The following is a 14401-nucleotide window of genomic DNA, read 5'->3' on the forward strand; positions in this document are numbered from 1 at the left end:
AAATGTGAATAAAATATATATATATTTTTTTTTTAAATGTTTTTTTCCCTACATTTGTTTTTTATGACCAACCAATTTAAATGACATTAAAAAAACTAAATTCACAAAACTTTTTTATGGTTCTCAGGAGGATATAAAACACAAATGAAAAAATCATTTCATTGTCATCACTACGGAAATCAGTAAACTATATTCAACTTGAAACGTTCCAATTTCGCTTTGTTTATGTCTTGATTTGAACTTTCTCTCCAGTAAACAGCCCCATTTGAACTCAACAGGCACTTCCTTGTACTCTGATACTCAAGGAGGAAGTTTGAGCCGGAATGGCGTTGTCTTGGCCGCGCCCCAGCCAGTCCCCTGACGTGCTCTGTTTGATGACGTCGCGCTGGGCGAAGCCGACGACGCTCTTAGCAACAAGCTAAGAAACCATTACGAGACGGAACGCGCATCCAAAACACTCAGACCATTCGTGAGAAAACTTGTTTGACATGTCGGAAAGTGTTTGGAAGGGAGCATGAGTTCATTTGACCTTGTTTTTAGAATGAAAGCAAGTTAGGTTTGTACTATCCGGGAAAGAGGAAACGCTAGCCTGAGCTTTAGTGTGCTCTGGCTGGGATGACTCTTCTGTTCAAACCAACAACACGAAATTCAAGAGAGGGGAAGAGTGGAGGTGGTCGACATCGGTTTAATGTTTGGACTCAAGCTCATTGTGCTTTAGGGAGACAGTTTGTTTCGACGGAAACGCTTTTTTGTCCCCTTCAACTTTGATTCTTCTTCATCATCATCATCATCATCGAGGACGAGCGCTTCTCACCCACCATTATTTGGTTTCTTCTGATGCAGTTGTGAAGTTATGCACATCTAGCTCCAGTATCTATTAGTTGGGACCTTCTTGTTGCAAATACAGATACCTCTGTTACTTCTTCTCCAGACTTGCAATACAGGTGGTCAAATTGATAAGCCTCATGAAAACAGCTTAAAGGGGATCATGCCTGAACCCTGCAGCACTGTGAAGTCGTCTATCTAGCATCTGAACATCTGACAAGCTTCTCCTCGGATATGAGACTAGACGGACACTGAATTGCTGTTTTGGATGGATCTTGCTTTAGTGAAAACATTTTTCAGAGGAAAAATAAATATTTGATGTTGACTGCATGCAACCATGATGATATTGAGCAGAAAACCAGATGGCCCCATAACTGCAGGTAATTATATCCATATGAAATGTAATATCCATCTCTGTGAGTTTGCTGTGGCTGGTCTTAGTTCACTTAGCAAGTGAAGACAGCCGATTAATAATTACGAATTACACTGTGTTAATAATTCTTTGTTAATTCACAAGCTTGCAACCATATCTTTTTTTATTCCAGCTGATGAAGTTTCACATATATGTCAGCAGTAAAAATGCATGTGACCGTTGGAACAATGGCCCCTATAGGCTGTATCATGTCCATATTAACAGTTTATTGAATTGACATCTCAGTAAGTTCTAGTAATGGGGTCTGAACGCCCAATAGGTGTATTATATGTGGGGGCTTGTGTAGATGCACATATTTCAAAATGCCAAGATTGTTTAGTTTATAATGTTGTAAACTTTTTAGTGCTCATTTCATCAACCATGTTGTAATACAGCCTACTGGATTCGTTATTTTTTTTTCATTTACTCACCCTCATGTCGTTCCAAATGGTTTATTTCTTCTGTGTAACATAAAAGAAACTCTTTGAGAAATGGCTTTTATTTTTGTCTGTGCAATAAAATCAATGGGGTTCAAAACATCATTATACTTTCATTGTACAGAAAAATAAACTTTATTCAAAATATATCCTTTTTGTGTTCTACAGAAGAACTAAAGTCATGCGGGTTTGGAGTGACATGAAAATTATCATCATGTTTGGACGAAATTAGCCTTAAGGCAAAAGTGGTCTAGGTCAATAAGATGATTTAATAACATAATCGTTCAGAGTTGTGGAAACTGATGAAACTGAAATGAGTCATGAAGCTTTGTTTAATATGTAGCCACCTGCTGTGTAATGTGCTCAAGGAACTGTCTGTTGTCTGGCACACCTGCGACTTGTTTACATACCTCCCTAAGGGGATTTGTGTTTCTCAGATGGGAACATTGTTTTTTCCCTTTCTTCCTTATGTTTGTGTAATAGAAATCCTAATTTATGTAATGTTATATTGGATGATGATGCGGCGAGTGTATTAATATTTTGCTTGTGTATTCACAACCTAATCCCGGGTTCATTTTCACTCTTTCTCCACAGCTCGCCACGGGGACAGTCTGTATGACTCCTACATGCGCACCGATCACATTGTGAACCAGGACGCTGATGTGAATGGACAGAGTCCCTCTGGACTTCCCCCTCTCCCAAAACGCACTGTAAGTCCTGACTTCCTCTCCCCCCAGACCCAGTGCCCAGGACTTTCTAGGCGTCATCCTCTCACGGGAATCTTTCAGTGAGCCCTAGATGAAAATATTTCCCTAGTACTCGCATGAACAGTTCTAAAGAACACGATTAAATTCTAAAGAACAGCTGAGCTTGAAAATCTAACCCACTGACGTCTTTTGTATATCGGATTTTCGATCTCCATTCTTCAGGCTCAATATGTTCAAATGATTTTTCACCCCTGTGGTTCAGAGTCTTAGCTAAGCACATGTTCTGCTGCCACTTGTGCATCTTGGAACGTCACGTATTTAGACAAGCTTTCCTCCCACATTCTGATAGTGGTACAAGTTACATCTGCAGCACATCAAGTCTGTTTATTGTGCCTCACAGCATGTGTATCACATGGAAAGCCAGTGCTTTTAAACTTTCAATAAATAAAATGTAATTTAATCAAATTTCTATTTTTATGGTGAGCAAATACACTAAAACAATATCAGGTGTTCAAACTAGACAGATTAAGCCTTTCAATGAGGTCCATGTAGCTTACAGTATGATACGTCAACGTGGGACCGGAGATGATAAAGGATATGATAATCCGATTCTCCACTGTACTATTATGCAATAAATAATTCTGTGTATGTGTTGGATCTGGTGACATTATTTCCTGTTTTGAAGCTGTATCACTTCTTTGTATGCTACTATACTGGACTTCTGAGATCATAAATACTATAGATAGACTATGTAATTGTTATTACCCTCAGTAAATTAACTAGCAATCTTCTTCCGTAAATGTTCAATAAACAATCTGGGAGGGGACGACTTTGATTTTCTGGCATTTGAGGGTTCAAACAATCATAGCAGCTTCCAGTAGTTCCAATCATTCATTTAGCTACCGACATAACAGATTTCATTTAGGTCATGTACTCCTTGTTGAGTCAACCAAGCTCTTGAGTCTTTTTGTTGTGATTGAACAGCTGATGCATTTGGCTTGTCTCTACAGTATCCTTCAGTTCCCAACACACTGGTTTCTATTTTTGTCTCACTCCTTGGAACTGCCTTTCCATGCCCCTTCCCCCTCCAAAACAATTGGCACAGTTTACTAGGCACCTTATAATTTTATCTGCATGACCTAAGTTTTTTTCCCCTCTGCTTTCTTGTTCTTCTTCTTGTGCTATATGCAGGGCCAAACAAAATATATCTTGGGCTTAACTATAAATCTTTGATAGTGGAATCTTAAATGGAAATGGGACTTGGAGCAGCTATGGTGCATTAAACATCCTGAATGTGAAAGAGAGTTCCTCTATTCCCGTTCACTCAAAAATGCACACTGTGGCTGCCCACTGTTAATCAGGGTTCCCACTAGGGTAGTAACGGTGAGGAAATCTTCCTACCAGTTAATCGACATGTGACAACACCGGTAATACCGGTATCACCGGGGGGTGGGGTTCGTTGGAGTTTTCTTCCTCCTCCTCACTTTCGTTCACTTTTAAATAGCTTAATGCCCATGCACATTTTACTTTCACTTTCGAATTAGCGTCAATTCGGCATCAATTGCTTGAACGGACAACAACAAAATGGTACAAACTCAAACGAAAAACTCACTTATATTAAACATAGAACTTTTGTTAACAAATCGAATAAAATTACACCATGCTATAGGCCTAATATAAAATAAATAACTTACACAAAGTTTAAATATATATTAAAAAATAAATAAATAAGAAACACAGAACGTTTATTAGCAAAATGAATAAGAAAGCTTGGAGGCACGGCATACACCTTGATGTAAAATAAAATAAAGTACACAACGTTTAAATACAGTAAAAATCAGCAAACCATGTGGAATCAAAGTAAAAAAAATAAACACTTACAAAATCACATTAACACCGTCAACACAGACTATCACAGCCAGCCTAGTTCTCACGTGTCCTGGAAAATTGATGACTAATTTTCCAGTCCTGGAAAACACATGGAAAATGAGAGAAAATGTAAAATGTCCTGGAAAATCTTGTAGTTGTCCTGGAAAATTATTCTTTTAAAAAATTTAATTTTGTTTTCCTTTAGCCAAGAATGAACAGTTTACCACTGGCCCGAAGCCATTAATGTTAGTAGTAGAAAATGTTCAAACGGCCATAAACTGGCCATTTTTAACTCCAAATGCGCGAATGGCAATCGGCTCTTTTGTTTTGTTTCAGCCGATATCTGTTCTGGACTTGCACACAAACTGTATTGCAAGCTTTTTCCAAAATGCCATTTGTGTGGAAATAATACGAAGTCTGTAAACGGGATGTTAACAAATGCCAGAGATGCTGAAGCCGAACACAAAGATGAGAAAAATACTGTAGCAGGCAGAGCAGCTCACTGTTCATGATGCACGAAATATTGGACGAAAATTTTTAATATTGAATTGGGGGTGGGTGTTTACATGAATGTACCTCTGTGGGATACTGATTGTCTTCAGAAAGTTTAGATGGTATTTTCTTTTCACTTTGCCTCTGTATAATGCATATTAAATTAATAATGTAAAATGTCCTGGAAAATCTTGTAGTTGTCCTGGAAAATTATTCTTTTAAAAAATTTAATTTTGTTTTCCTTTAGCCAAGAATGAACAGTTTACCACTGGCACGAAGCCATTAATGTTAGTAGTAGAAAATGTTCAAACGGCCATAAACTGGCCATTTTTAACTCCAAATGCGCGAATGGCAATCGGCTCTTTTGTTTTGTTTCAGCCGATATCTGTTCTGGACTTGCACACAATGATGCACGAAATATTGGACGAAAATTTTTAATATTGAATTGGGGGTGGGTGTTTACATGAATGTACCTCTGTGGGATACTGATTGTCTTCAGAAAGTTTAGATGGTATTTTCTTTTCACTTTGCCTCTGTATAATGCATATTAAATTAATATTTTTTGGCGCAGCACTGCTTTGTTTACAGCGGTAACCAAGGAAACGCTGTATCGCTGCTGTTCCAGAAGCGACGCCTGCCACCAGCCTGTCTAAAAACCTGTGCTGACCAACTGGCCCCCATCTTCACACAAATCTTAAAAAGATCACTTGAGCTGTGCGAAGTCCCTTCCTGCCTCAAACGCTCCACCATCATCCCCATCCCAAAGAAACCCAAAATTACAGGACTAAATGATTACAAACCTGTGACTTTAACCTGCTTTTACCTGTGGTCTTGAAGTAATTTGAAAGCCTGGTGCTGGCCCACCTGAAGGACATCCCTGGACCCTTGCTGGACACCCTGCTGTTTGCTTACCGAGCAAACAGGTCTGTGGATGATGCAGTCAACAAGAGACTGCATTATACCCTACAACATCTGGACAGACCAGGGACCCAAACCTCCTCATGTCCAAATTAACTCTGCTCTCTGTGGCACCTCCGTCTGTCAGTGGATCACCAGCTTCCTGACAGACAGGCAGCAGCTAGTGAAGCAGGGAAAATTCTCATCCAGCACCCGCACCATCAGCACTTGTGCCCCTCAGGGATGTGTTCTCTCCTCACTGCTCTTCTCCCTGTACACCAACAACTGCACCTCTAAAGACCCCTCTGTCGAGCTCCTGAAGTTCTCAGATGACGTCACACTTATCGGCCTCATCCAGGACGGTGACGAGTCTGCTTACAGAAAGGACGTTAAAGAGCTGGCTGTCTGGTGCAGTTATAACTGGAGCTGAACACGCTCAAAGCAGTGGAGATGATAGTTGACTTCAGGAGGAACCCCCCTCCACTCCCCCCACTCACCATCATGGACAGCACTGTGGCAACAGTGGAGTCATTCAAGTTCTTGGGCACCACCATCTCTCAGGACCTGAAGTGGGAGTTCCACATAGACTCCATTGTAAAAAAAGACCCTTCGCCAGCTGAGGAAGTTCAACCTGCCACAGGAGCTACTGATACAGTTCTACTCTGCAGTCATTCAATCCATCCTTTGCACATCTATAACTGTCTGGTTCAGCTCAGCTACCAAATCAGAACTTAGAAGATTGCAGCGGATAGTCCGGACTGCTGAGCGAATCACTGGTTCAACCCTCCCCACTCTCCAAGAACTATACTCATCCAGAGTGAAAGGGCTAGCAAAATCATTCTGGACCCCTCACACCCAGCCCACTTCCTCTTTGAACTTTTGCCGTCTGGTTCATGCTACAAAGCACTGAGCACCAGAACGGCCAGGCCTAAGGACAGTTTCTTTCCTCAGGCAATCCATCTCATGAACAGCTAACTTGGCAATAAACGTGCAATACACAACACTATTTATACATTTATTTATTTAACATACCACTTTTTACCATTCCTTGCATTTGTACATAACACACATGTACACACAAAAACCATCTATTGTCTACTTTGTAGATATTTTTTTTTTTGTGTGTGTATTGTTATTTCCTATTTACTTAACCCATTTTTATTATTGTTATTATCTGTCTTGTCACTGTCATTCTGTTTGTGCTGTGGAAGCTTCTGTCACCAAAACAAATTACTCGTATGTGTAAACATATCTGGCAATAAAGCTAATTCTGATTCTGATTCTGATTCTTTCTTTGGATTGTGATAAAAATGCAGTGGTTGTGTCTAATTTTAAATGGCTACAGAGAGTTCGGCCTGTGATAGAGCAAAAAACATCTTGTTCATGTACTCATATTTTCATTCTAACTTATCTCTTGCTTTAAAAAAAAAATTTTTTAACAAATCAGTATTGAAATCGGCCCATTTGCTTGTAAATAAATCAGAATCGGAACCTTCTCTCCAGTGGTCAACTTTAAGAGAAGTATTTCTGTAATTCAGTAACTTGTTAAATAATAGTATTGATTATTGTCAAAAGTAGGCTATTAGTACTTCTGTACCAAGTCGAAACTAAAAATTTTAAAACTTAACAATACCGGCCTTTGTGCAGCCCTGGTAGTACCAAGTACAGACTCATATCAGTATTCGATGATAGGCAGCTGCTTTCAAATGCTTCTGTGCGTATTTATATCGCTTTCCATGAACTGTTATATGCAATGGCCAGTGTGATAAAAATGCAGTGGTTGTGTCTAATTTTAAATGGCTACAGAGAGTTCGGCCTGTGATAGAGCAAAAAACATCTTGTTCATGTACTCATATTTAGTCATTAACTTATCTCTTGCTTTAAAAAAAAAAAAATTTAACAAATCAGTATTGAAATCGGCCCATTTGCTTGTAAATAAATCAGAATCGGAACCTTCTCTCCAGTGGTCAACTTTAAGAGAAGTATTTCTGTAATTCAGTAACTTGTTAAATAATAGTATTGATTATTGTCAAAAGTAGGCTATTAGTACTTCTGTACCAAGTCGAAACTAAAAATTTTAAAACTTAACAATACCGGCCTTTGTGCAGCCCTGGTAGTACCAAGTACAGACTCATATCAGTATTCGATGATAGGCAGCTGCTTTCAAATGCTTCTGTGCGTATTTATATCGCTTTCCATGAACTGTTATATGCAATGGCCAGTCAGAGGTGTTTAAGTTAGTCAGAATCCACTCATTTTTAATTTGACCCTTTTAAAGAAATACTTAATTGAAAAATATTTGAAGGATACATGTCAATATTTTAAAATATAATTTTCTTTAATATTATTATTAGCATCAATAATGAACTGATTTAATTTATTTTTATTTTCAAATATGTAAATAAGATAATTAAATATATATATATATATATATATATTTTTTTTTTTTTGCTATGGTACTGAAATTGGTTCTGAAAATCATTGTAATGTATAATTAAGAGCTCATATTAGACTGATTTTATAGTTCAGTCATGGCCATAAACTGTATGTTTTTAAAGATTTCTCAAGCGGGGAATATATTATTTTAGGGTGTGATCCTTGTGTTTAATTGTCGCCATAATTTAATTAAAAATGTCCTGGAAAAGTCCTCGAAGTCCTGGAAAATGATCACTGAAAAAGAGTGGGAACCCTGATTAATGACATGTTTATTTTGTAAGGCAAAAGTTCAGTGCATATTTAATGATATAGTTAGGTTTAGTTGCTATTTCTCAACCATGGCAAGAATTCTTTCCAAGTGCTGTGCTAAAAGTATATGAAGGACCTGTCATGGTGAAGTCATACACCCTTTCTAAAAGAAAATTTCCACATTGCTTTGTTTTCCCAGTCTACTGAAATGTAGTTAGTTCTGTATTTAAATTGCATTATGTTTTGAAGCATTCAGCATGTTTGCAGGTCTCAACAATTAGACTCTTGCCTTCAAAGCAGTGTTAATTTTGTTTGACGAATAATTTTCGTTATAATTGTCGTCAACAAAAATTTTTTCACAGACGACAACAAGACGATAACGAACTAAAACTCTTTTTGAATGCACTGCTCTTGACTGAAAAACTTTAGTAGCCTTAAAGATTTATCTAAATTTATTTATAGAAATAAATGTCTGCTTGAAAGAATGAAGAATATGGTAAACAAGTTGCTATAAAGAATGCATAATTAGCCTATATAACCATTGGTATTTCATTAAAAAGTATACCATGTTCTTGTTCTTTGTGAGAAGTGGTTTTATTTAATTTTAACATAAAGGCATGTTGTGTGTCACAGCAGTTAAATCGGTGTCTATCATGATAAAACCTTAATATCAAACCTATATAATGAGTTTGGAAATTTTAGAGAAATGCTTAATGAATGCATTACACTGTAACTAAACCCATTAGATTTTAGCCGACTAAATTTACTGTAGATTTAGTCGACTAAAATCTTACATTTAGTCGACTAAAACTAAAAACAATTCAGACTAAAATATGACCAAAACTAAATGGAATTTTAAAACTAAATCAAAATGTGCTTCAAATTAACACTGCTTCAAAGGTTTTTTCCGTATCCCCTGTGAGTATGAAAGTAACATCTTATTCCACCAGTTTTCAGTTCACGTTCCAATCACACTGCAAAGGCTGTGTCTGGCATTCTCTGTCACTGCAATTATCACTCATGCATCAAACCTCTCCACTGGTCTCATGTTATTCCCAGGGTTACTAGACAGCTGATCAATTCTGCACGTTTGCGCTATTGATTATTTAACACTGGTCTGATAAAACCTCAGAGCTGCAGTACATTGATTTTTCAGGTCAGCGCAGAAACCAGAAGAGATAAGAGATTGATTTTGAACATCCACTTAGCTGAAAAGATAATGTTGGCTTTGGTCAACCTCATATTTGTCTTGTACTTGATGTAACCGTTTGACAAACTGTTAAAATATTTCTTTCCTTTTGTAGGGTGTGAACAAGCCTACAATAAAGGATCACCAAGCAGTCCGCGGAGGACAGAAGGTGAAGTATTTTTATGAGGACACCTACAACCGCAAACTCAATGGTGTGAGCCAGCACAATGGCACAAGCCAAGTACCAGCTAAGCCCCAACCTGCAATCTCCAAAGACAGAAGTGTGGACAGCAACTGCTCTGTCAAGTCATCCGAGAGCTCAACAAAAGTCACAAAGCTGGGCAGCCCAATGACCCCAGAACAAGCTCTCAAGCAATACCGGCAGCAACTGACTACCTTGGAGCAGCAGGAGATCCACAACTATCCTGAGATTTATTTCCTGGGACCAAATGCCAAGAAGAGGCAGGCAGTAGCTGGGGGCACCAACAATAGTGGATATGACGATGACCAGGGAGGATACATCCATGTACCTCATGACCACCTTGCCTATCGCTACGAGTTCCTCAAGGTGATCGGCAAAGGTAGTTTCGGACAAGTGGCGAAAGTTTATGACCACAAGTTACAGCAGCACCTCGCCTTGAAGATGGTGCGCAACGAGAAGCGCTTCCACCGGCAAGCTGCTGAGGAGATCCGAATTCTGGAGCACCTGAAGAAGCAAGACAAGACAGGCAGCATGAACGTAGTCCACATGTTGGAGAATTTCACCTTTCGCAATCACATATGTATGACATTTGAGCTGCTTAGCATGAACCTGTACGAGCTCATCAAACGCAACAAGTTTCAGGGTTTCAGTCTCCCGCTGGTACGCAAGTTTGCACACTCTATTCTCCAATGCCTGGAAGCACTCCATCGCCATAAGATCATCCACTGTGACCTGAAACCAGAGAATATCTTACTGAAGCAGCAAGGCAGGAGTGGGATCAAGGTCATTGACTTCGGCTCCAGCTGTTTCGATCACCAGCGTGTCTACACGTACATCCAATCCCGCTTCTACCGTGCACCCGAAGTCATCTTGGGATTGCGATATGGTATGCCTATAGACATGTGGAGCTTTGGTTGCATTCTGGCAGAGCTGCTTACCGGATACCCTCTGTTTCCTGGTGAAGATGAAGGTGACCAGCTGGCCTGCATGATGGAGCTACTGGGTATACCACCTCAGAAACTGCTGGAACAAGCCAAGCGTGCCAAGAACTTTATCAGCTCCAAAGGCCACCCACGCTACTGCACGGTCAGCACACTTAGTAATGGCACCATAGTCCTCAATGGGAGCCGTTCTCGCCGAGGAAAATTGCGAGGTCCCCCAGGAAGCAAGGAGTGGGGGTCGGCCCTCAAAGGCTGTGATGATGCCACGTTCATTGACTTTCTGAAGAAGTGTCTGGATTGGGACCCTAGTACTCGAATGACACCAGTTCAGGCCTTAAGGCACCCCTGGCTCTACAAGAGACTGCCTAAGCCTGCACCTGGTGGCGAGAAGTCCATGGTGCCCAAACGGATCACGGAGCACAGCACCTCTTTCCCTACTATCATATCCAAGGTACCCACTGTCATGGGCTCAACCAACAACAAACTGCGGACCACCATGATGGGGGACTCCACTGGAAGTATACCTTTTCGCACAGTGCTGCCGAAGCTTGTTTCATAGAGATTCCTTAGCTTTTCAGGGATAAAGGCATATGTAGCAGTTTTAGAAGTGGATTTTTTTTTCTTTGTTTTGGTTGGTTTTTCTAAATGAGTGTCAAAACTCACAGTTTCAATTTATAATGAAATATAACAAGCAAAAACAATTTTATACAACTATACTGTGTTTTTATCAAATGGCCTCAGAGTGTAAAATTCAAAGTTGACATCAGGGCTGTTTTTTTACACCTTGGTCTTGAATTGAGTGCTGTTTATTGGAGTGGGTGAAATTTTGATGCTGACTGCTCATCCTGTCCTTTCTAAAGTTTACAGGCTGTTTTGCGTGTTTGTTACTCCTAGTATACTTTTTAAGGGTTTAGAGTGAATTTTTGCATTTTTAGGTCAAACATCTGACTAATCTTCATTTAAAACCAATTTAAAATGTCTGTTTGGTGTTCTAAAGCCCATGTTATCATCTTAAAAATGATCTTGATCTAATTCAGATGAGCACATTTCTTATTTTAACAGTATCCTCCACAGTAACTTGCATCGCATCCCAGTGAGAGGTCAAACTCTAAGCTATTTCTGTCCACAACTGTTTATTTTTTGAGAAGCTGTTGCTTTGGATAAGTTACGCTAGAACACGATGAAGAAAGTTATACAGTATTTGGTTGTAAGTAGTAGAGTAATGCAGGTCACAATGCTGTCTGATGGCCATGGCCATTCCTGGGCACTATTTAAGTGTCGTAGGAGCGTGTTTTTATCAGTGCTTTTTTCAAAGATATTGGTCAAGTTTCACTTGAAGGCAACAGGCAGTATCACGTGTTTGGCTGTACATGGCGGTATGTATTTCCCCGAAGCTGCTGGTGGGGGAAGGGAAATGTTGGCAGTATTTTCAATAACAGTGTGCTGTTTGCACTGATTGATGATGGATACCAAACAGCTAGTGTAAGGACTTCATAAACATATTCAAATTACTAGCTAACAAAAGGTTGATGACATGCATCCTTCGGGATTCTGTTTGTCCTATGAACTTCTCTCTTGTCCAGTAATTTTTCATGTTTAATTTTTGTTTTGTTTGCAACTACAGCAACTATTCTTGTCATTCATACTGTGAGAGAAGATATGAAAAAAGCAACATGACTAAAGATACACTCTTAAAAATGCTGGGTTGTTTCAACCCAACTTTGGGTCAAATATGGACGAACCCAACTTTTGGGTTAAAAATGTAATTAAAAAAATTAACCCAACAGCTGGGTTAGTCCATATTTGACCCAAAATTGGGTTGAAACAACCCAGCATTTTTAAGAGTGTATAATGCAGGGTAATTCCCCTCCCCCAGAGCTCAGCATCAGTACATAGAGTGGTTAATTTCCATTGACTGGTTGATTGTGTGGTCTGAAATATCTCTTCACAGTGACCTATTTTGTTCCCTTTCACTGTTAGGTTTACAGGAGAATCTTTTTCTTTATACAGTCGAGCACGCAGCACGTTCACCCACCCACAATGGCGCTGGTCAGTGTCTGCACTTTGAGTATTTGTCCATGTGAAACCCACTATTAGGACAAACGATATATGCATTTGGTTGTTCAGAAGGTTGTTGTATGATCTAATGTAAACATGTTTTTTGACACTGCCTCACTCTTTCTAGATGTGAATTGAACACTTAATGCTTAGAAGCTAATTGTTGCAAGGTAAGACACTAATCTGCTAAAGGACTGTGGAAATGAACTGCGCTTAACCCATTGGCCCTGACAGGTGTGTGCAAAGCATCTGTGTGTTACCTGGACCAAGTGGATACCAGGCAAGTAGTTGTGAAAGTCCTCCTAATTGGAAAAACAACATTGTCTTTTCACGCCTCTTTCTCAGGTTTTAACCTTCCTTTGGGATTGAATGGACATTTATATGATTCCACACACCTAGCTGGTGTAAAGATGATGATTTGGCGCTCAATAATGCTAGGTTTCAGAAAAACTTTATAGCTTTAGAGATGTTGGTGCTCCAATTAGACTATAAACTCCAGTCCTCTTTGGTGTCTTTGTCCAATCATAATCATTTTTGGGTTCATACGTGGTCTCCTGCAAAGTTTCAGTTGTTCTGTGTGTTCTTGGAATACATCAGGGAAAAGTGTCCAGGCAAAAGTGGTTTTAGTGTTTTTCCTACCTCTTTCTTGCTTGTGAAATCCATCTTGTATGCTCTAGAGAGATCTCTACCACACAGATAATAGCATCTTGCTCCACATCTTTCTACTTCGCATTCCTGCCTGTTTACGTTATCTTGAATCTTTCCACCAAAGCACCCGTTCACTTGGCTGTCTCTTTGTGGTTTGTCTCGGTTTGGGGGGAATCTAGTCTTGTGCCTTTAACTGAACACACTTGACTTAATAAGCGCTAAGCACGGGATGACTAATGTTTCTCTTCCAGCTTGCTTTGAATAATTAGGTTTTCCACAAAATTACATTGTTTCCTTAAAATCCTTAAGATGGCATCTACTTCCAACTAAAATAAAATATATATTTTACAGTGTCCTTATTAAGCCTACATCTACTTATGCAAGTCAAATAAATGTCACCTTTACATAGAGTAAGGGTTTGCCTTACACCATTTCTTTTCATGGCATCCCCACCTACTACCCCATAACATCCATATGTGTCCCCACTATGAAAAAAATGACACTATGAAAATATGAGTGATATTAGAATTTATTTGAAACAAACAAAAAAAACTCCAGGAGATTCCTCAAGTAGCGTACCCTAAAAGAGGGACAGATTGACAAAAAGGGGAACAGACAATGACACGTATGGTTATTCAGACAATCTAAGACTGATAACATGAATGGTAACTTTGGTAAATGTTAACATTTGGAACATGCCTTTGGAAGAATTTGTTTGCATTCGGGCCTGCTCTTTTCTTCCCCCATCTCTGTCCAAAGTGAGCAGCAGCCATCTTTTGATTAACTTTTAAATCTCTCCATCTGATGCACTGCCAGTACTTGCATTTCTTTGTACTGATTGAAAAAAAGAAAGAAAAAAAAAATCAGTCGCAATACTGTAGACCAGTGGTGTCAAACTCAATTCCTAGAGGGCCGCAGCTCTGCACAGTTTAGCTCCAACCAGCTCCAACTCACACCTGCTTGGAAGTTTCTAGTAATCCTGAAGACCTTGATTAGCTGGATCAGGTGTGTTTGATTATGGTTGGAGAGCTAAACTCTA

General features: G+C 39.3%; 1 protein-coding gene across 1 annotated transcript; it reads left to right on the top strand.

Annotated features, from left to right (window-relative positions):
- Positions 1 to 337: 337 nt before the first annotated feature.
- On the top strand, positions 338 to 12336 carry LOC107739279 (dual specificity tyrosine-phosphorylation-regulated kinase 2-like). Its single transcript, XM_016551342.1, has 3 exons — positions 338 to 1205; positions 2269 to 2384; positions 9629 to 12336. The coding sequence occupies exons 1-3, from the start codon at positions 1163 to 1165 to the stop codon at positions 11213 to 11215; spliced, it is 1746 nt and encodes a 581-aa protein (XP_016406828.1). The 5' UTR covers positions 338 to 1162; the 3' UTR covers positions 11216 to 12336.
- Positions 12337 to 14401: the final 2065 nt, after the last annotated feature.

The sequence above is a fragment of the Sinocyclocheilus rhinocerous genome, unplaced genomic scaffold (genome assembly GCF_001515625.1).
Source record: "Sinocyclocheilus rhinocerous isolate Xijiao unplaced genomic scaffold, SAMN03320098_v1.1 scaffold14, whole genome shotgun sequence".
Lineage (NCBI taxonomy): Eukaryota > Metazoa > Chordata > Actinopteri > Cypriniformes > Cyprinidae > Sinocyclocheilus > Sinocyclocheilus rhinocerous.

Excerpts from the sequence above, each read along its gene's own strand:
- LOC107739279 (XM_016551342.1), top strand. The coding sequence starts at position 1,163 with ATGATGATATTGAGCAGAAAACCAGATGGCCCCATAACTGCAG. Across the intron at positions 1,206-2,268 it reads AGATGGCCCCATAACTGCAG|CTCGCCACGGGGACAGTCTG; the intron begins GTAATTATATCC and ends CTTTCTCCACAG. Across the intron at positions 2,385-9,628 it reads CCCCTCTCCCAAAACGCACT|GGTGTGAACAAGCCTACAAT; the intron begins GTAAGTCCTGAC and ends TTCCTTTTGTAG.